This window comes from Schistocerca piceifrons, chromosome 1 (genome assembly GCF_021461385.2).
Source record: "Schistocerca piceifrons isolate TAMUIC-IGC-003096 chromosome 1, iqSchPice1.1, whole genome shotgun sequence".
In the NCBI taxonomy this organism is placed as follows: domain Eukaryota; kingdom Metazoa; phylum Arthropoda; class Insecta; order Orthoptera; family Acrididae; genus Schistocerca; species Schistocerca piceifrons.
In genome coordinates this window covers 455,970,413-455,994,177 of record NC_060138.1, presented here as the reverse complement: position 1 = coordinate 455,994,177, position 23,765 = coordinate 455,970,413, and the positions used below count along the sequence as shown (strand labels likewise).

The 23,765-nt window shown below is 39.1% G+C and overlaps 1 protein-coding gene across 2 annotated transcripts in view; it reads left to right on the top strand.

Annotated features, from left to right (window-relative positions):
• The window catches only part of LOC124792596 (pre-mRNA-processing-splicing factor 8), a 103,646-nt gene that overhangs the window by 13,048 nt on the left and 66,833 nt on the right, over nt 1-23,765 (top strand). For both annotated transcript variants that reach the window (XR_007016577.1, XM_047257953.1), the window contains exons 9-13: nt 7,970-8,117; nt 8,269-8,431; nt 10,038-10,255; nt 10,395-10,621; nt 14,967-15,176. Coding sequence is in view for 1 of the 2 variants with exons in the window: in XM_047257953.1 (XP_047113909.1) it covers nt 7,970-8,117; nt 8,269-8,431; nt 10,038-10,255; nt 10,395-10,621; nt 14,967-15,176 (966 nt within the window). In the remaining variant the exon portion in view is untranslated. The remainder of the gene's footprint in view (nt 1-7,969; nt 8,118-8,268; nt 8,432-10,037; nt 10,256-10,394; nt 10,622-14,966; nt 15,177-23,765) is intronic.

Below are 23,765 nucleotides of genomic sequence, written 5' to 3'. Positions count from 1 at the left end.
TTAGGTGCTAGAGTTGAATGCTACTGCCCCATGAAGATCCATTCTATACAATTCACTGAAATATATTCATCATCACAAAGTGAAAGGAACACAAGAATGCAGATGGGGAGAGAAAATTGAAGTCTGCTGATGCACAGGATACAGTCACCACAAATACAAACTTCAAGAAGTGAATATATCACCTTTGTACTTATTACAGTGGAAACAAAATGAGATGGTTTGATTTCATTCTTGTACGGCAGTGTGACTTAAAAGTTGTCTCGGATGTAACTATGAACAGTTCTACACAATTCACTCGTTGTCCAAATGCAAATGAAACCTCAAACCTACAAGTCAAAGGAAGAGATAATCCAGTGGTCTGACATGGACTAAATCGCGGCAACTCAAAGAATTGGTAAAATGACATCATTTCAGTTAAGTGCGGCTCATGGTTTCTGTACTGAGGAAGGCTGCGACATTTGCCGATTTGAACCAGCCTAGACATCAGACTGTGCTACAGTCAGTTTGTAACCACAACCAAGATTTTGGGTGGGAGCATCACATTTGTTCCAAAATTTATGTGCAGTATCTCCTTTCCAGTTTATAATGAACTATTAAATAACACTGAAAGTTAGCTTCAATAAAAGATCTACAGGTAGCAGCACATTTTTCTGCCATTGTCACAGTTCGATCCTTTAATTCAGTGTATGTTAGCTTTGCTGCAGGCTTGATGTTTTTCATTTTTTCATTTCTAAACTTAAGGCATTAAATATTTTGCATGTGTTCAGTCTGCTGTGTTTATCAGTTGGTGAGGTGAAACTTGATGTTACCATGGCATCAAGGGTTTGTGTTGTCACTGGCTGATAGAAGCAAACTGAGAAGCTGTCATGTTGATTTAAGCTAGCATTCCATATTTGTTGGGTTTCACATTTATACTTGGGTATTATGGAAATGTGTAGTTTAAGTGATACATAGCATTAAGGATATCTTCAAAACATGCAGTTGTTGTTATGGTTTGTTGTGCTAAAGTACTGGAAATGGGACGTTGTTGGTAAAATATGTTATCAACTATATTTAAGCGCTTAGTTTAGTAGCAACTGTAACAAAAGAATTGCTTCTTAACACCCATTAATGCACGTTTTGCATATCTTAATTCATTTGTTTATAGATGAAAGTGGTCAGACTCGCACTCTGTTGCAGAATGGTCTATGACCATTTCAGTAAAATTTTTGCGCATTGATTTCGTATTGTGTTGATTTTAGCCTTGCACTATGCTGCTGTTATTCGCAGAGAAAACAACAGTTACTATAACTTGGGCACAAAACACTCATAGAAAGAAACATAGTGATAACAGTAATGGGACATGGGGCATTTTTCACACCTCTGTCATTCATTCATTCATTCATGAAACTCTCACCATGACACACACACACACACACACACACACACACACACACACACACACAGTTTCGTTGGTAGTAATTACTAAAACTAATTTTAACATTGATTACATCAGGCATCGCCAGTGGTGGAATATATTTAAGATATGTTATAAGCTTAAAATATGTAATCTTATGAACAATGGACCTTGCTGTTGGTGGGGAGGCTTGCGTGCCTCAGCGATACAGATAGCCATACCGTAGGTGCAACCACATCGGAGGGGTATCTGTTGAGAGGCCAGACAAATGTGTGGTTCTGAAGAAGGGCAGCAGCCTTTTCAGTAGTTGCAGGGGCAGCAGTCTGGCTGATTGACTGATCTGGCCTTGTAACACTAACCAAAACGGCCTTGCTGTGCTGGTACTGCGAACGGCTGAGAGCAAAGGGAAACTACGGCCGTAATTTTTCCCGAGGGCATGCAGCTTTACTGTATGGTTAAATGATGATAGCGTCCTCTTGGATAAAATATTCCGGAGGTAAAATAGTCCCCCATTCGGATCTCTGGGCGGGTACTACTCAGGAGGACGTCGTTATCAGGAGAAAGAAAACTGGCGTTCTACGGATCGGAGTGTGGAATTTCAGATCCCTGAAGTGGGCAGGTAGGTTAGAAAATTTAAAAAGGGAAATGGATAGGTTAAAGTTCGATATAGTGGGAATTAGTGAAGTCGGTGGCAGGAGGAACAAGACTTTGGGTCTGGTGAATACAGGGTTATAAACACAAAATCAAATAGGTGTAATTCAGGAGTAGGTTTAATAATGAATAGGAAAATAGGAATGCGGGTAAGCTACTACAAACAGCATAGTGAATGCATTATTGTGACCAAGATAGATACGAAGCCCACGCCTACCAAATTAGTACAAGTTTATATGCCAACTAGCTCCACAGATGACGAAGAGATTGATGAAATGTATGATGAGATAAAAGAAATTATTCAAATAGTGAAGGGAGACGAAAATTTAATTGTCATGGGTGACTGGAACTCGATAGTAGGAAAAGGGAGAGAGGGAAATGTAGTAGGTGAATATGGAATGGGATTAAGGAATGAAAGAGGAAGCCGCCTGGTAGAATTTTGCACTGAGCATAACTTATGGGTAGCTTTGAGGAATGAAATAGTGAAGGCAGCAGAGGATCAAGTAGGTAAAAAGACGAGGGCTAGTAGAAATCCTTGGGTAACAGAAGAAATATTGAATGTAATTGATGAATGGAGAAAATATAAAAATGCAGTAATGAAGCAGGCAAAAAGGAATACAAACATCTCAAAAATGAGATCGACAGGAAGTGCAAAATGGCTAAGCTGGGATGGCTAGTGGACAAATGTAAGGATGTAGAGACGCATACCAATAGGGGTAAGATAGATACTGCCTACAGGAAAATTAGAGAGACCTTTGGAGAAAAGAGAAGCACTTGCATGAATTTCAAGATCTCAGATGGAAACCCAGTTATAAGCAAAGAAGGGAAAGCAGAAAGGTGGAAGAAGTATGTAGAGGGTCTATAGAGGGGCGATGTTCTTGGGCACAATATTATAGAAATGCAAGAGAATGTAGGTGAAGATGAAATAGGAGATATGATACTACGTGAAGAGTTTGTCAGAGCACTGAAAGACCCAAGTCGCAACAAGGCCCCGGGAATAGACAACATTCCATTAGAAATACTGACAGCCTTGGGAGAGCCAGGCCTCACAAAACTCTACCATCTAGTGAGCAAGATGTATGAGACTGGCGAAATACACTCAGACTTCAAGAAGAATATAATAATTCCAATCCCAAAGAAAGCAGGTGTTGACAGATGTGAAAATTACCGAACTATCAGTTTAATACGCCACGGCTGCAAAATACTAACACAAATTCATTACAGACGAATGGAAAAACTTGCAGAGGCTGACCTCGGCGAAGATCAGTTTGCATTCCGTAGAAATGTTGGAACATGTGAAGCAATACTGACCCTATGACTTATCTTAGAAAATGGATTAAGGAAAGGCAAACCTACATTTCTAGCATTTGTAGACTTAGAGAAAGCTTTTGACAATGTTGACTGGAATACTCTCTTTCAAATTCTGAAGGTGGCAGGGGTAAAATACAGGGAGCGAAAGGCTATTTACAATTTGTACAGAAACCAGATGGCAGTTATAAGAGTCGAGGGGCATGAAAGGGAAGCAGTGGCTGGGATGGGAGTGAGACAGGGTTGTAGCCTATCCCCAATGTTATTTAATCTGTATATTGAGCAAGCAGTGAAGGAAACAAAAGAAAAATTGGGAGTAGGAATTAAAAATCCATGGAGAAGAAGTAAAAGCTTTGATGTTCGCCGATGACATTGTAATTCTGTCAGAGACAGCAAAGGACATGGAAGAGCAGCTGAACGGAATGGACAGTGTCTTGAAAGGAGGATATAAGATGAACATCAACAAAAGCAAAATGAGAATAATGGAATGTAGTCGAATTAAGTTGGGTGATGCTGAGGGTATTAGATTAGGAAATGAGACGCTTAAAGTAGTAAATGAGTTTTGTTATTTGGGGAGCAAAATAACTGATGATGGTCGAAGTAGAGAGGATATAAAATGTAGACTGGCAATGGCAAGGAAAGCGTTTCTGAAGAAGAGAACTTTGTTAACATCGAGTATAGATTTAAGTGTCAGGAAGTCGTTCCTGAAAGTTTTTGTATGGAGTGTAGCCTTGTATGGAAGTGAAACGTTTATGGTAAATAGTTTAGACAAGAAGAGAATAGAAGCTTTCGAAATGTGGTGTTACAGAAGAATGCTGAAGATTAGATGTGTAAATCGCATAACTAATGAGGAGGTATTGAATAGAGTTGGAGAGAAGAGGAGTTTGTGGCTCAACTTGACTAGAAGAAGGGATTGGTTGGTAGGGCATATTCTGAGACATCAAGGGATCACCAATTTAGTATTGGAGGGAAGGGTGGAGGGTAAAAACCGTAGAGAGAGACCAAGAGATGAATACACTAAACAGATTCAGAAGGATGTACTGGGAGATGATGATGCTTTGCACAAGATAGAGTAGCATGGAGAGCTGCATCAAACCAGTCTCTGGACTGAGGACCACAACAACAACAACAACAACGACATCAGAAATAGATTGCTTAATGGGTTACTAAAAGTTAATTTTCATTCATTGAAACCTGCTACAGTGCTACAATATATATATTTAATTGAATGAAATATGTTGTATGAAAAAAAAACTGCATTGTTATGAGGCCAAAGATGAATACTTAAGGTATTACTAATTTTTAATGCAGTTGCAGACACAGTCATACTAAAAAATTAATTAGTAGCAGTAATTAATACTTCACTGTAAGAAGTCTTCACTGTTCAACATAAATGGCCTGTTTTCAGCAAGATTTATAAGGTAGGGTTCTATAGTTGTGTCCCTGCCAATTTCTCTGCTGTAATCTTCATGCTGCAGTTTTTCTGCATACCCCATGCAAGCTGCCCATGCAGATATTGAGATGCTGTCTATTGCCTTGAGTGTAAGTCTCTCAACATCTGCAATTCTAAATACAGCTTCGTGACTGCCGTCTGAATGACCCCCAAACTAATAGCATAGGCTTCAGCTGTCTGCTCCTGGCATTTGGTAACAGTGCACCAAGTGCCTTGTACCAGAGTGGATTTAGTGGAAAACTGTCTTTCGAAATATTGATACACACGAAATATTCTTCCTCTTGTCATTTGTGCAACACATGGTATAATTTCTTACCATCATTCATAATGAACAGTATGAGGGCAAAATAATCACTCAGCATGGAACGCTATGACTGAAATAAGCCGCATGCTTTAAGAACACAGATTGCTACGTGCAGAACGAAGGCAAGAATGTCGCTGATGCTCGATTGGCTGAGAGTCACGTACATTTCCGCATGCTTCTGTGTATCTGACCTTGACCCACCTTTATAGCTGGACTCCATTTTAGTACACTGAGAGACATTTACAAGCTCATTTCTAGAGCAGATGGATTTGCCTATACCAGAAACAAAAAAAAAACTATTTACAACAGTATCAAAACATTAATACTAAACATCAGTTAATTACATGTTAAAGCATAATATACAGAGACATACTTAATAGCGAAGTTTCAGCCACTCTTTTCATTCATATTGCTGTAAGCAGCAGAGTCGTGTGGGAGTTGGTAAGGACACCATTAGGCTCGTAACGGCTGTACTCTATAGAAACTTTGCTCCCGCGCCCCTACTACATAGAGCTAAGTGGCATTTGCAAGTCGAAGCCTTAAGACTACAACCTACATGTTCAAAAAAGTAACTTGACATTAACAGTTCCAGAAATGTTGACCATTATTATTCATGTGTGAAATGTTCAAAATGTGTCCTGATAATTTGTTATGTAATATGTAGCCGCAGCTGATTTTAGGCATCATACTTTAACGTCTTACTGTTGTAGAATCAACATGGGATGTCCTGAAAGAATGTGTCATAGCACAATCTCATGAGAAATTAGGCACTACAAAACCCAGTTGACATAAAATTGATTGCCGGACAGGACCATGGGCTTATAGGTGAACAAAGCTGTGTGTTTTAAAAGGTAGCAATATCAAAAGTTTCTTTCTTTAAATACAGATGAAATTGGAAGGATTACTGGGAAATTAGGAGTGTAGCAAAGAAAACATTTGTGACAGCAAAATTAGGCCACTTCAACAAAGTTCGTGATAAACTTGGAAACATCAACTAGAGAGTAAGAAATCTACAGACTTGCGAAGCAGTGTTGGCAGCAGACAGAGAGAAATTTTGTGGAATCAGTGATGATGAAGACAAACTTGCGTTCAGTAGGAAGAAAACAACGAAGCAGTGGTGGCAGTATTTCGGAAAATTTGCCTTGGTATTTGGCTTAATGGTTATCAGATTTCGCCAACAAAATTGTCAAAGAGGGAACAATTGCAGCTGATCCGACATGTAATCAAGCAGTTCCAAGTTGTAAGCAGAAGGATAGCCTAGCTGAATGCAGCAACTATCACCCAGTACGGCTTCTATCACTCACAGTGAAGTTCTTTGAATGCATCACTGATAAAAGGATCTGACTAATAGGGTAATCAGACATTTCTGCCATGATCCCAAGAGCCACGTACATTAAGCTGCTGGATTATTAGGCGATTTTTCTGTTTCGGTAGGAGTATCTTAGGGACCTGCTCTTTTGCCGCCTTTTCATCATAGTTGTGGATACAGTCGCAAGATATCAACAGGAAACTGCACCTTGGATGTTACTGTAAGCTGGTGATGTGCTGTTGTCCTGTAAACACAGGACTGGCCTGTCAAGTGAAAGCTTGGAATGATCAGCATGTTGAAGTAGATTTGTTACTGTATTTTCTTTATGTACAGTATCACATCACAGATCTAAATTACTTGGATACCATCAGAATTAGTGGTGCTGACCTCCCAACAGCAAGGACTTTGTAAGTACATAGGCTCCACAATTGCTGCTGATGGAAATCTCTGTGGAGAAACCTCTTACTGCCGGAGTAGCTTGTGGTTCAAGTGGTGTTCTGTGACCTCTGTACTCTGTGACAGGAAGATTCCAGACAGGCTCAAGTCAAAGGTATACAGATCCGTAATCTGTTTAGTTCCATTGTATGGTACTGAATGATGGCCTTTAACAACGGCCGCCATGGAAATATAAATGCTCAAGTGGACATCTATATCAATACTGCACAGTCATGCCACAAATGGCGAAGTTTGTGATTTATATGGAGTAGTACCAATGATAGGAAAGATGAGAGAAAGCAGTGTGCAATGTAAGAGCATGTTCTTAGAATATATGCAACAACAGTGGCAAAGAATGGTTTTAGTTGAGTGTAAATGGTAAACCGCCATTAGGAACACGTAGACAGTGATGGCTTTGACACGCCTCACGAATATATCAAGGTGTGAGGTGGCCAGCATCCTGATTGGATGCAAGATCAGATAAAATCGCGACAGAACCAAAAATGCAGATCCTGCCATAATGTGGGACAAATTCTGTAGAAAAGGAGGAGGGAGAAGAAGAATAAGATTACAAAATGAAAGGAAGTTTTTGTTTCTTCAGACTCAGGACCAGAAACAAAGGAGATGAAATAAACTATTTATCAGTAAAAATTGCCAGTCAACCATAAGTTGAAGGTGAATGCAAAATTGTGAGAAAATAAGTAAGAAGTTGAGAATCACATTTCAGGACCTTTGTTGGACATTGACACCTCTTTGGCAATGTGTGATTGTTTTTAAAGTGACAGGTCAAAGCCACTCTTTCTGTACACAAGATATGATGAGAAAGATTGCATTTAAGCATGAGGTACTTGTTTAGGGGCTTGCTCTAAATCCTCAGGCTTATTTGTCTGCATTCAGGTAGACTCATATCTGGTTAAGTGCAGTAAATATATTCAGTTCTAAATTGCAATTGGTTCAATAATTTTATGAGCATATATATACTCATTCCTCCTCTGCTTGTTTCTTTTATCTTACCTATTAACTCGATATTCATCATAACACTAGATTCTAATGCAGTCTAGAGCTTTTTCAGAAATAAGCTTCTTAATAAGAGCTACATTTAATGTGTGGTAGGCAACAGAACCCTTGCCGGATGATGATGAGGAGTTTGAACTACCGGAAGAAGTGCAGCCATTCCTTCAAGAGACACCATTGTACACAGACAACACAGCAAATGGTATTGCTCTCTTGTGGGCACCACGACCATTTAATATACGATCAGGTAATATTAATTTCTAGTCTGGTTTCAAGAAGCTGTCAAAAACTGTTCTGTGACTTACTTTCCCTAATGGATTAAAATTTAAATTAACTAATTACAATATTTATTAGCAACTACAGACTAGTTTCACTGAAATTTATTAAATAATTTGCAGGTAGAACACGTAGAGCAATTGATGTGCCTTTGGTTAAATCATGGTATCGTGAACATTGCCCACCAGGACAACCAGTAAAAGTCAGAGTCAGTTACCAGAAGTTATTGAAATACTTTGTACTTAATGCTTTGAAGCATCGACCACCAAAACCGCAAAAGAAAAGGCAAGTAATCCTTACCTGTAAAAACCATTTTCATTTTAGCATTAGCCCTTTTTTTTAACCTTTGACAGAAACAAGCTTGTTTTTAGTAATGGTGACGACCACTGTATTACTTTCATTTTATCACGTAAATCTCATAACAGCGTTTTTAGATTTTTCAGCTCATCTTATTGAGAAACTTTTATTGTTGAAAAGATCTAGTCACCATATTTTGGGGTATTGGAAGTTAATCCATCGTAGAGCTAATTGTGTGTGTGTGTGTGTGTGTGTGTGTGTGTGAGAGAGAGAGAGAGAGAGAGAGAGAGAGGGTCTTACATTGCTTGGACATCAATATGCAGCAAAATGTTGTATAAAACTCAGTTTGCTTTGAAGAATTGTGAGATTACATATAAGTAATTTTAAAAATTGTAGTATTTTGATTATAAAATTGTACACATGTATCTCATTGTCGAAAGTGAGGAAAATTCTGATTAGAAAAAAAAATTGGCCTTTTTGTGAAGTAGTGTGGTTTTAAACAGATGATTGCAGATACTGCTTGGCCTAATCAGTTTGTTAACACACTGGATTTCCCTTTGAGAGGACTGGGGTTAAAGTTGACATCCTGCCATCCAGATTCACATTTCCGATGTTTTTCTAATTGGCCCAAGAGAAATTTTGTATATCTTTATTTGTTTTATTAACATAGCTTATTTCCATCTTTGAACTTAACCAATCTGAGCTTGTGTTTATGTGCCAAAACCAATATGCGCATGTGTTTTTTTGTCTAATGGCCTTACAGTCATCTGGTAACTGAGCTGCTTCAGTTTCACTATCTTGTACAATCAAGCCAAAACTGAATTGCTTCCTTAAACAGCTCCACTGGATGAGCAGCATATTTTAATACGATTTATCATTCAGTTGTTCTTGGTTTTTAGTTTAAAAAGGAAACTGAATAAATAAAGGACACCTGTGAAACAATTGTGCCTTTACAATATTGTTGTTCCTGTATTATTCCAAATTATTATACAATGTTCCTTCAAACATGCATGCATGCGATAAGAGGGAAATCTGGGTTCGAGTCCCAGTCTGACACACATTTTCATTGTTGTCATTCCGTTATACAGCTGATGGTTGTCCATATTCACAGTTGCAAATATGTCATGTAATTGTGCATTTCATTTTGAATAATACCTTGGAACAGAATGAGTGAGAATGTATAGATTAAATTAAAGAATGTATATTCATTGTGGAATTTTCATTTGATTATTTCCATTTACTTGAAAATAATTCATAGTGTACAAAAAAGCATATACAGAGATGCAAGTATGCATGTACTTCTGTAGCAAGAATTCAGAGAATACAAACACACCTGTTATATGAGAAATTTAATGATAGAAAATGTAACTTTTATGGTAATGTAAGGTTGATATGTTTTCTTTCCACCGTTTTTCTAAATGGGGTTAGATGTTTCAGTTGTATGTACTTGTTTCAGTAATTAGTGTGTGTGTAAATCTTACTTTATAGACATGGAACAGTTAAATTGATACTTTTACTAAACAACTTTTCACTGTGAAAATGCCAGCAATATTGTATGATTAACGTATTTCTGTTCCCGTACCTCGTTTTTCAGATATCTGTTCAGATCCTTCAAGTCCACAAAATTCTTTCAGACAACAACACTTGATTGGGTTGAAGCTGGTTTACAAGTTTGTCGCCAGGGATATAATATGCTCAACCTCCTAATCCACCGAAAAAATCTGAACTATCTTCACTTGGATTATAATTTCAATCTCAAACCTGTCAAAACATTGACGACAAAAGAGAGAAAAAAGTCCAGATTCGGAAATGGTAAGTGTGTGAAATGAAGACAGAACTAACATTTTATTACTTTGTAATATGTTGCAGTTAAGCTGGCTATCTTATATTTTTTAATGGTAGTAAAAACATCTGTGCCTTTGAAGTTTTTTATGTGTTTGTTTGTTTACAGCATTCCATTTATGCCGAGAAATACTAAGGTTGACAAAATTGATAGTGGACTCTCACGTTCAGTATCGTCTAAATAATGTTGATGCATTCCAGTTGGCGGATGGCATACAATACATATTTGCACATGTTGGCCAGTTAACGGGAATGTACAGGTATAAATATAAACTCATGAGACAAATAAGGATGTGTAAAGACTTGAAACATCTGATCTACTACAGGTTCAACACTGTAAGTTCCAATTCTCTTATATTGTGTATTTATTAGTGAAGTGTCGTCTTTTCTGTTGTTTGGATTTAAAATATACAGTGGCTGTAAAATCGTAGAAAGTTTTGCTGTATTATAACAGTGTTGTTACATCGTACAATGTAATGATCGTAGTGACATAGCCTAACAATAAATGACTGTGATAAACTAGACTTCAGTAGAATTTACAAGCAGAAAAGTCTTAACCATCAAAAACCGTATTCCTTCAAGTAGTAACAGAGGCAAGGGAAAGAGATATGAAGTGCTGGGAGGGTGGGCGGATGGGTGGGAAAGTTAATCTGATTTGATTATGGCAATTTGGGAGACTCTCATATATGAAGCATTCTCCTTTATGTTGTCAGATATATATCTTCAGGAGCATTTATCTGTGTCAAAAGCATCAAATTTCAACATAGAAGATACATGCAATTATTGAACTACATGAAAAAATGGAAATTAATTACAAACTACAGTGTGCACAAACTTTGTTCACCTTGTTTACATCATTACACATATTTGGATTTAGGGTTATGACATGTTCGATATGCCCACCATCACTGTTGATGATGTGGGGCTGACAAAATTCTGAATGACCCACTGAAGTATTGAAACATTGATGCTGTCGATGACCTCCTGAATGGCTGTTTTCAGACCAGCAATGGTTTTTGGGGTTGTTGTTGTACACCTTTTCTTGAATGTAGCCCCACAAGGAGGAGTCTCATGTGTTCAGGTCCGGAGAATACAGCAGCAAATCGAGGCCCATGCCAGTGACCTCTAGGTGCACCAGAGCCAGAATGCAGTCCCCAAACTGCACCTCTAGAACATCGAACACAGCCCTGCTTCAATTAGGTCAAGCTCCATCTTGCATGAACCACATCTTGTCGAAATTAGTCACTTTGGATAATTGGGGATGAAATCCTCTTCCATAGCCTTCACATACCATTTGGTAATCACCGTTCCATCAAGGAATATCGCACCGATTATTCCATGATGGGACATCGCACACCACACACACCCGTTGAGGGTGAAGAGACTTCTTGATTGTAAAATGCCAATGACCAGTATCCCAAATGCGCCAATTTTGCTCATTGACGAACCCATACAAATTAAAGTGGGCTTAGTCGCTAAACCAGACCATATGTGCATACTAATAGCCCTGCGGCCACAGGGTGTGTGGCTAAACATGCCTTGGTGCACGGCCAGCACATCTTGGCACAGTGTTACACCGTCCGGGTTATCTGGATACTTCCCACTAACACCAACCTGTCAGAACTCCGGAGATGGGAACTTGCCCTTCAGTATGTCCTCTCTTCTCGTTATCCGCCAGGCCTCAACCTCCGCTAATTTCAAGTTGCCGCTGCTCATACCTCACCTGTCTTTCAACAAAATCTTTGCCTCTTTACTTCCGCCTCGACTGACATCTCTGCCCAAACTCTCTGCCTTTACAAATGTCTGCTTGTGTCTGTATATGCGTGGATGGATATGTGTGTGTGTGCGAGTGTATACCTGTCCTTTTTTCCCCCTAAGGTAAGTCTTTCCGCTCCCGGGATTGGAATGACTCCTTACCCTCTCCTTAAAACCCACATCCTTTCGTCTTTCCCTCTCCTTCCCTCTTTCCTGACGAAGCAACCATTGGTTGCGAAAGCTAGAATTTTGTGTGTATGTATGTGTCTGTTTGTGTTTATATCTACCTGCCAGCACTTTCGTATGGCAAGTCACATCATCTTTGTTTTTAAATATATTTTTCCCGCATGGAATGTTTCCCTATTATATTCATATAAATTAAATCAGTTAGAAAATATTTGATTCCCTGTGGTATACATATTTGTGTGTCATATGTATTGTAAACATATAGCCTATGTTCATCCATTGTGTAAAAATTTGAGGCATCTTGGTTAAGAACTTCAGGAGATTTTTGCAAACTACTGCTAACAATGTTAAAGGACAAATTTATGTCGTGTGTGTGTGTGTGTGTGTGTGTGTGTGTGTGTGTGTGTGTGTGTCTGTCTGTGTCTTTTGGGGGGGGGGGGGGGGGGAGGAGGTACAGTCATTTTCCACTTCAAGGTTAAGTTTACTTTTCATTATCAATCAAAAATTGGTTGGCAGTGGAAGGGGTCACTTTAATTACAAACAACACACAGTGCTCTTAAAACTGCAACACATCTGTTTCCAAATGCAGTGTCATGGAAACTGGGCCTATAGTCTGATGTAGTGCTTCTTTATTGCATCATGCAATGTTCTAGAAATCCAGAAAGTGAGTTTACTTAGACTTCTAAATATATTGGAAAATATACAATAATGATGTAACCACTTCTTAAAATATTTTGTCATTGGAGGTGTTTGTGTGGGCTCAACTTTCATATTCGTATTTTAAAAAAATGCTGCTTGTGGTTGGCATTGCTGTTTGATTTCCATTTGCACCTCTTTATTGATATGAAAGTGTTAATTTCATGTTTATGCTATGATGAGTAGTGTAGGGGTCCTGAAATCAGCCGTTATGTGGGCTGACATTTCATTTGGTTGTGCAGTAATGTATCCGAGATCATTTCTGCAGCCATATGGATTGGACTGATGCTAAGCTGAGATGAAAATTGTACAAAATACAGTTACTATAGACTACAAAGAACACGGTAATGTATTCATTATTTAGCAAAAAAAATTTGTCATGTTCAGTTGACAGTTTCAATGTCATTATTAACATCTTCTTGCCTTTGAAAAGCCACACTCACAACTTTATATGATATAGGCGCTGATAGAAAGCGAAGAGCCTTAGTGAAGTCAAGAAACCCTTTTGGAATTGTTTAGGCAGGTGAAGGACTGTGCACATGTAGGAATTGCATTTTATCACACATACTCTAGAGTTGCATTCTCTTTGTGCAGGCTGTATTGGGAGTGTATCGACTTCTGTAATGGTGGCTAATGTGAGGTTGCCAGCTGCTGTTAGGGCATTTTTGACTTAGAGGCACAAATTTTGTGTGGACTGATTTGTGGCACAAGAGTAATGCGTTTATATTATGATAGTCAGTAGATGAAGCTGGTAACTATGTAAATGTTCACCTCAATCAATTTATTGAAATTTTCTGGATTTGAAACCAGTGTTTTGCACGCCTTCTATTCAAATTTCATCACCCTGGTGGGATGTCTAATTTACTGGTAATCAAGAGCTGGTCTTTTACATGCATCAGGATTTGGACACACTACAGAAAAGGGGGTGTAATTCCATGGTCATAAAGAATCTGTTGTCCATAATGTGCTACTGCATCTTACATCTGCAGCAGCATTATCACAAAAGACTGGAAATAGCCAATGAACTCATAGACACCCCCTTCTCACTGCAAGTCCTGTTGTTTTTGGGGTGTTTGGGAAGCTTACTTTGTGGGTAACACGTGCAAAACTAACTATTTAGATTAATCTTAAAGATACAAGTGGGTAATAGAGTTGAAGAATTTGTGGCTCATGTTGTCTTTCCACTCCAAGGTAGGTACTAAATGTAACAAATTAGATTGAAGTTTAATTTAGAACCAGAGAAATAAAAAGAAGGAATGAAGAAAATCTTTACATTTTCCAGTGGAGACGTGTTAAAGGTGACACAATGGCACAATACTGGGGGCATTTTAATGAGATATTTATAACATATAGTTTCTTGCATGGAAATGTATTGATGAAGAGAAGTATTCTATGAAATTTCCAAAGAGATTAAAACTTTGTACTGGATAGGACTTTCTTTCATGTTCTTACATACTTAGCTAGCTAGCTGAGGTTCCTGACCTACCCTCACTGCTTCAGTTTTGCTGGCTTCTCTCTCTTAATGAAGCTGTGGGGGGAATATCACGAGTATTAACTGGATTGCTCAGGCATGTGAATATAGCTCATGAGAACCAAGATTTTGGTTTCAAGTCTCAATCCAGCCAGCAGGAACTTTCTACAGTGTACTCCCTTTTGCAGAGTAGAAGATTCATTCTGGAAGTAGATTTTCTAATTATGATTGAAATGAAAAATATTTTATACAATGATATGTGTGATAGTATTTTATGTTCACTATTTTTGTTACTTAACACTCCTATATTGAACTTGAGTGAGAACTTTTCTGTACATTGCCAATGATGACATGAACAGATTACAGAATACAGGCTAAAATGTCAGCTTGTAACCCAACTCAGCTGGTTTGAGAATCATCTCCCCTGGTTGGATAGATATTTACACTGCTGAGGCACTGTTATTTAGTTGTTGCAAGTTTACGGTGCTTATAGTTACTGTGTTGTAAATATTACAGTTCGTACTCAGCTTCCAAAAAGATTAATGTGTTTTTGTATATTTTAAAATTTTACAGGGTCCTGTTGGGAAGGGACCTGGATGTGGATTTTGGGCACCAGGATGGCGTGTATGGTTGTTCTTTATGCGTGGTATAACACCTCTGCTGGAACGTTGGTTGGGAAACCTGCTCTCCAGGCAGTTTGAGGGTAGACATTCTAAAGGTGTTGCCAAAACTGTCACAAAGCAAAGAGTTGAAAGCCACTTCGATCTCGAACTGCGTGCATCTGTGAGTTCTTTGTCTACTTCCTGTTATTATTATTACTGTTATTATTATTATTATTATTATTGCTATGATGAGTAGCGTAGGGGTCCAGAATTCAGCTGTTCTGTGGGCTGACATTTCATTTGGTTGTGCAGAAGTGCATCTGAGACTGTTTCTGCAGCCATTTGGAGTGGACTGACGCTAAGCTGAGCTGATATTGTGTGAAATACAGCTATCATAGAAAACAAAGAAGACTGTTTAATCATAAAGTGAATATTCTGTTGAATGGTAGAAAGTTAGGATTTGTTTTTAATAAGTTGTATTATTTCTGAGCTCATGACTGGCAGGTTCTTTAATGTTATACACAATCCTTGATGGCTTGTGGAGTAAATATTTGTGTAGATAAATGCATCACAGTGTGATTTAGTGTAATTTGTCATTGTAGTTCTGCCAAGGAGTTATTAAAAATCAGGATTTTTCATAAACTGAAGTGTTTGGCATCTTGAGAAATAATCATCTTGATATCCTGTATATGATAATTACAGCAATTTATTAATAGTGTGCATGTTTATAATGTCTGCTTTTGTGCAAACTACCTCATTTTTTCCTGTAACTTTAAAGTCTAATCTACATTCTTGAGGAATAAACCTTGTTTCACAATGCGCCTAGTATCCAGCGCATGTTGGTCTCTGGACTATTCATATGATCTTGAAATGCATCCCTGTTGATTTTCTTTTTTTAACATTTTTGAGCACATTCTAAATTGATTTCTGAATGAATCAGAAGTTGATTTTTCAGTGCATGCATAGTGTACGTGATGTGTGTGCCAGAGGAATACAAGTTTCATCTAGAAATAAACTTTCTTGCAGACAAAAGGGGATGGGGCTATACGAGCTGAGCGGAATAAAGCTGAATGGGTGAATGCCAATCACTGTTTGTCATGTGGTTGACTGCATTTGCGAATGATCAGCTTTCTTATAATTACTAGCGAAATCCATATATTCAGACTACCAGAGTGGAAATAAATGACAAACAGGAATAACATATGTGCGTATTTTCTTCTTGTTGTATCATAGAAAATGAAATTTTGACTGAAAAGATTTGCCCAGATCGCTATACTAGTCAATTGCACAGTCCCCGGCTAGCAGCCGTTTAAGTTCAGTTCTGGGAGTAGTGCGGGAAATGCATTGTATGAACACGTAATAATGCCTAACTGGAGAATAAATGCGGAATAACTAAACCGGTGATTGTGGCAGAATTAGTGAAGTTAACCAGCGAATAAGTCTTGACACTGGCAGGAATAGTTACAGAATTAGTGATGACAAGATTGTTTGTTAGAACGAGGAAGGAGAAGAAATGAGGACATCACACAAATTATCAAAGAATGTGACGATTCCAAATTTATACAGAAATTTCATACTGTACTTCTCAATATCATGCTTGGGTTCTGGAGCGTACGAATAAAATGTGAAAGTATTTCCTAGCATAAATCGTTTTGCTTTTAATAAGCCTAATAGGCATTTGATATTGGTACTTCGTGAATTATATTCTGTCGTGCTATGAAAATGATCATTTGTGCCAAAACAATCTCGTTTATTTGGCGTGTGTTAAAATTGCTGCAATATTAGACAGGCCTGTTTTGTTTCATCTAGCAGACAGTGACAGAATAGATGTAATCAAATTGAGAAATCACACCAGTCTTGGGTACTATTTGCATCTGGCACTCTCTGGCAATTGCTGAAATTGACCTATTTCTAACAGGTCGAGGGGAAAGTATTTTGAATGGTAGTTTGGAAAGTGTTGAGTATAGTTTACATGACAACATTGGGTTGTGCTACTTGTTGCATGGAACTAGTTACACGCAAATGGTTTCATATATGACTGTAGATATGGCAACACCAGTACACACTTCAGTTTTGTCATTTTGTGAGTTCCTGAGTCATGCCTGAAATGAAAATTTCAGCAATTGCATGTTGCACTAGTTGTGATGGAGTTAAAGCTTGTAGTGTACAATCCCTGCATAAGAAAAAATAAGAAACGTGTTCTGATTTGTGACTGGATGAAGAAAAGACATCAGCTCTGTTGCTCAGCAACCTTGCTGAAATAATTTATAATTGAAGACCCAATAAGTTCTTTTAATTATCGTAGAATGTCACTAGAACTGTTCACGTTTCTTCTAAATAGAGTTAATCATGCCATAAGAAAAAATACTATAATGCTGTCACCAGAACTGAAATTACATGTCACATTGCTTGCATTACAATCGAGAAGATGCAGTTTTAGTTTGTGGTGATGCTTTCTCATTAACACCAATAATTATTAACAGTAACAGCAATAATTATTTGAAGCAGGCTGTATTAAGAAGAGAATGGTTTTCAAACTACTATCTTGAAGATCTGTAGTGGCAGTATTTCAAAATTCAAACATATGTAAATGGGGAGCACTGCTGCAACATTTTGAATAAATGAATATTGAATAAAGAATGCAGCTTCTTGATTTATGTAGCCATCCCTCCTGTCAACAATAATTGTTTTTAAAAAAGTCAGCCAACTAGAACAATGGGATTTTAGTCTTGTAGACGAGAGCATTTCAACAGCCGGAATTGTATTTTTCTTAATTCAGTTATATATGTGCTCCTAATTGAATAAATTTTCCCTGCAGCTCAGATATTGTGAAACCATCTATTTTCTGATCGCACATGATGGTCTCAGGAGCAGCAATATGTTGCTTATTTTTGTAATCAGCATTGCTGAAGTCCCACAAACACCTATGCAAAGCATACATATAAAAAAATTGAGCATTATTCTCCGTTCCCCACTTCATATTTCAGTTTGTCCACACACTATGAACACATGTAACCTCAAAATTCGTGCAACTAGTGTCGCCAAAGCTGGAACATGCCGAAAGTGTTTAGTTTCACCAACAAGTTGGGCAAACCCGCGGCGCATATGTGCAGTGGCCGTTAGCGCAGTTTCCTGCAACCTAGTGTCGTAGTGTAAACTAGGCTTTAGTTTCGAAGTAAGTTTCCTTTTAAGCAAGATGAACTATGTGCGAGAATGTACGATGAATTTCGTATTACAGAGTGTCTGACTCTCATTCAAAAATAAACTCTTAAAGGACGAGCTGTTTAGAAGAATTTCGAGCCCAGAGAATTTACTGGCACATTTGTGTCGTATCTTAAAGTGTAACACGCAAAAAAAATCAACATTATACGTGAAAGCCTAGTTTCTCTTGCAGCTTATTAATCTATAGGTAGTGGGGAGCGAGCGTAGTATTATGACTATAAATAATCACTTGCACTCCGGTCGCTTACTATGAATACTTTTATTCTCGCTGCATATACACAATGCGTGTAGCATAGAGCGCGTACTACAGAGAAATGATCTGGCAAAGATACAGTTGTACTCGCTGCGATAGGGTAGCGATATTATTGGGGGGTGAGCCAGTGGTTCTACGTCTCCACAAATCTTCGAGACCAATATTATACGTGAAATCTTCTTTTCTTATACCAACTGTATATTAATGTTTGTTCGTGCTACTTGAAAGTGATGTTCCTATTGGCTGACTGCATCATGTGTTGTATACTCTGAATATCAGCCGGTGAGATCACATGGCATTAGCTGTGACTGGCTTACAAATGCGCATTGCAATCTCGATTTCATTCTTTCAGAAAGTAACATGTGGTGTCTAGTGCAATTCGCATTTATACTTTCATAATCCGAGGAATTCTATGCCGCTGTATAAAACCATAGCCATTCAAAGGACTGATAACTTTTACAGTCCCGAGGTAAAGTGTACTGTCACTTAACACAGAAAAAGTGTATTTTCAAAAGGTGAAAAGGTGAAAGGATATCAATGATATGATTTGCTGATGACATTGCTATCCTGAGTGAGGGTGAAGAAGAATTACGTGATCTGCTGAACGGAATGAACAGTCTAATGGGTACAGAGTATGGACTGAGAGTAAATCGAAGAAGAAAGTTGAAGGTAGTGAGAAGTAGTAGAAATGAGAACATCTAGAAACTTGAACATCAGTATTGATGGTCACGAAGCAGATGAAGTTAAGGAATTCTGCTACCTAGGCAGTAAAATAAACAATGACAGACTGAGCAAGGAGGACATCAAAAGCAGACTAGCAGTGGAGAAAAGGGCATTCCTGGCTAAGAGAAGTCTACTAATATCAAGTATCGGCCTTAATTTGAGGAAGAAATTTCTGAGAATGTATGTCTGGAGTACAGCATTATATGGTGGTGAAACATGAACTGTGGGAAAAGTGGAACAGAAGAGAGAGAGTTGAACCATTTGAGATGTGGTGCTACAGATGAATGTTGAAAATTATGTTGACTGATAAGGTAAGGAATGATGAGGTTCTGCGCAGAATTGGAAGGAAAGGAATATGTGGAAAACACTGATAAAGAGAAGGGACAGGATGATAGGAAATTAAGACAGGGATTCCCAAGCTTTTCAGCTTGCGGACCCCTTCTTCAGTCAAAAATCCATGGCGAACCCCTAGTCAGTCAAGATCAAAGTAACTTCACATTTCAGAGTGAAACCCATAGGAACTGAAAGCTTCTTAAGTGCCATGTTTCCAATGACCTTCCCCACCCCCTCCCCCGCCCCCCACCCCCCCCCCCCGCCCCCCCCACCCCCCCACTCCCCCACCCCCCCCACCCCCCGAAGTATCAATAGTCTTTGGTTTAAAGATGAATAAAAACAACTTGAAATTAACGATCCAGTTTGAATTCCCACTGTATCCAGATACTTACTAGTGGATTTACTCCCTTTGTTCAACACACTATAGCGTGATTAAAATTACGTGGTAATTGATATCTCACACGTTGGAGCTGCCTTCCTCGAAGAGCAATCAGTGTCACGTCCAAACTGTTAGCTGTTGACAAGCTGCCACTTGTGGTCTGTTCACTTCCACTGTTTGGCTACTGTTGTGTAAGGAGCATGCATATTTCGTAACAGTCGTGTGTGTGTGTGTGTGTGTGTGTGTGTGTGTGTGTGTGTGCGTGCGCGTGCGTACGTGGTTTTTTGTGAAATCCGAAGAAAAATGTTCAAATGTATGTAAAGTCTATGGGACGTAACTGCTGAGGTCATCAGTCCTTAGTCTTACACACTAATAACCTAAGTTTAACTTCCACCAAGGACAAAACACACACACACACACACACACACACACACACACACACACACACACACACACACACACACACGGAGGACTTGAACCTCCGGCGGGAGCGGCCGCGCAATCCATGATGACATGGCGCCTTAGGCTGCTCGGCCATTCCGCGCGGCTGTGTAAGAAAAGAGGCAGACCCATGATTCGGGATACAAACACATCACGAAAGGAAAGAGGCCAAGGAATTGCCTTTAAAGGACTATTGTGACATCTGTTGTGCAATGTGTGGGAATACATTCACCCAGTTTACATGAGTTTCCAAAACCGGATTTCGTAAGCCGATGTCCCAGTTCCGGTTTTGGTTGGTCAGATAAACACTTCAAAATCGATTCTGGAAATCTGCTTTTATAAAGCCGTTTTGCAGTTCCACAATCTATTTTCGTGCCCATGTAAACAGCTCGGAAAGTCTAGTTATTTTTACATCTTTGCATATCTACTGAACGGGAGCTGTAAGTCCATAGCCAGCGGCTAGCAGGCGACATTGCAACAGTGTACTGTCAGTTGGTAGCTGGCAACTGGCAGGCGGCGTGGCAACAGTTTAGCCACAGCTGACAACTTCAACTACTACTTGAACACTATATCGTGGCAGTGAGCCACGACTGTAAACAAATTAGGAAAACAAACAGACTCTCTTATTTCTGTATAAGAAGACAAAGCATTTCACAGATCGTAAGACTTTTTTTTCTCAAAGGAAACAATTCTGGCAGAGGAGGTCATTTTCACATAATAAATCCGGCTGTGGAGCTTCTTGTGATTGTTCTTCCTTTGGTCGTCCTCCCTCCTCATTCATTTCAACTGGAAACTTCCCTTGTTGTGAAGGCGATAGAAAAACTGCACCCTTCTTCAATGATCCTGACTTCAGCCACCGATCCATGTTAGAAGTAATAAACTGATCAAAAATCGACGTATGAAAGAAGTAGTGCACTGACAAAGCAAGTTTAACATTTAATGATGCCTGGAGCCTCATACATGCCAGCGACCGCCATGATTGGTTCACAAAGATTGCTCCACGCATGCGCAACAGGTTTCAGTGCATCTAGCGCCGTGAGCCGGCACACAAACGACCCCCGTATTGTTGCGAAACAGTCGATCAGAGAAGCTGCATTCTGCGCCACTAAACTGTGTATGCGTTCTCACTTAGGAACCGCAAAGGCTGCTTGGGAATACGACCTGAAGTAAAAGTACACGTTTTTCACACGAAAAATAAAATAGTGATGAATTTGATTTTCACGTTTTTATTCAATAATTTTACTCATTATTTTACACGATTTGGTGAAAGGTGGCCCTCTGACCCTCTAGAAAGAGCTGGCGAACCCCAAAGGGGTCTGCGGACCACACGTTGGGAAGCCCTGGGTTAGGATATGAGGGAATGACTTCCATGGTATTAGACGGAGCTGTAGAGGGCAAAAACTGTAGAGGAAGACAGACTGGAATACATCCAGCAAATAATTGAAGATGAAGAGGTTAGCACAGGAAAGGAATTCGTGGTGGGCTGCATCAAACCAGTCAGAAGACTGATGACCAAAAAAAATTAAAAGAATGTGTTCAAGTCTGGAGAATGTGGTGGTCAATCGAGGCCCATGCCAGTGGCCTCTGGGTACCCCAGAGCCAAAATGTGATCCCCAAAGTGCACCTCCAGGACATCAAACACTCTCCTACTTCGATGTAGTCAAGCTCTATCTTGCAGGAACCCATATTGTTGAAATCAGGGTCACTTCGAATAATGGAGATGAAATCATGTTCCAAAATAAACTGTTTGGTAGTCTCCGTGACATCAAGGGGTATAGCACCAATTCTTCCGTGACTGGAAGTTGCACACCACACAGTCACCCATTGAGAGTGAAGAGACTTCTCAATCGCAAAATGTGGATTCTCAGTCCTCCAAATGCATCAGCTTTGCTTATTGGTGAACCCATCCAAATGAAAGTGGGCTTTGTCGCTAAACCAAACCATGAATGCGCATACTAATTCCCTTCATGCCCCGCGGCCAACTGTGCGGTTTGAACAGTCTAGTGCAAACCATTCAGAAACTATGACAATTTTATTTCATATAGTTCAATAATAGTCACCCTGTACTTTAATTTCAATTGCTACTTGTCACCAGGAGATTATAGTTGGAAGATTTTACTACAAGAGTGTGTTATTCATCTGCTCAGAATAATGCTGCTGAGAAACCATGGCGAGAATTGGTCATAAATTTCTTAATAAAACAGTGATAATAGTAAGAGATACAGTTTAGTAACAGTAGATTCTCAAGTACATGCTTATACTTAGCTCCCGGGGACAAAGTTTTATCATTACATTGTACTAAACATTTTGTAAGAACTGTCCTTAGTAGTTAGAAAGTGCACTCTCGACGGCAACATCTCAGATCTCCTGACAACAGACAGCACTTAATTTTAGAGTATTTAAATATAAGGGCAATGATGAGAGAACACATGTGTTTGGTGTTGAAAGATTTGTTGAAAAATGTCAAATATTTTTCCTCATCAAATGTGACAAGAAATGGGAAATTTGAAAATAAATATTTATCTTACAAGGCCGTTCCTTTAAGCATGATTCAGATGGTTGGATTTAATGCCTCTGAATCACTTTTAACTCTCCTAGGAGTCATATTGTTAGATAAATGAGGCTCTTTCATGGCTTACAAATATGGTTCAAAAAACAGGGCAGTTGTCATAATGCAGAAATGAGTGATTTCTCTTATGACAAATAAGGGTATAAACATTGGCTTTCGAGCCATGGATGGAAGCATTTCTGAAATGGTTATATTTGTGACTTTTTTTGTGTGCTGCCATGGGTAAAGTATAATCTGCATAGCAAAATGACACTAGCCAAAACCGGTGCTGAGACAACTGTGGTGTCTCATGGGCCATAGATGATCAGTGGACTGCAACTGTGAAGATGTGTACAAGTGGATAGATATGTGACTATTCAGCATATGACTGCCCAGATGAACGAAGGGGCTACCAACAGTGTCTCCTCAATGAATGTGCTGCTTTTGGATCTTCACAGCAAGCTCCTGGCTCATCCACCCATGCTTGACTGCTGTTCATCGGCGACAAAGGCTGGAATTTGCTTGCCAACACAACAACTGGATATCCATAGGTTGAATTTCCAGATGAATCATGTGTTATGCTCCTTCAGTCAGGTGGCCGTTGATGTGTATGTCGTTCAGCATTCTAGGTGCTACAGTCGATCAACACAAGTATGCATGTATCCTTGGGGACTGTGTCCTCCTGTATGTGCAGTTTGTTTTTCCTTGATATGATTTACCAGGAGGACAATGCAACACGTCACAAAGCTTGAAGCATATATGCCTGGTCTGAGTAGCATAAGTTTACTTTACTTCCCTGTCCACCAAACTCCCTGGATTTAAACCCAATCAAGAAACTGTGGGACAACCTTGATCTGGCTGGTTGCGTCAT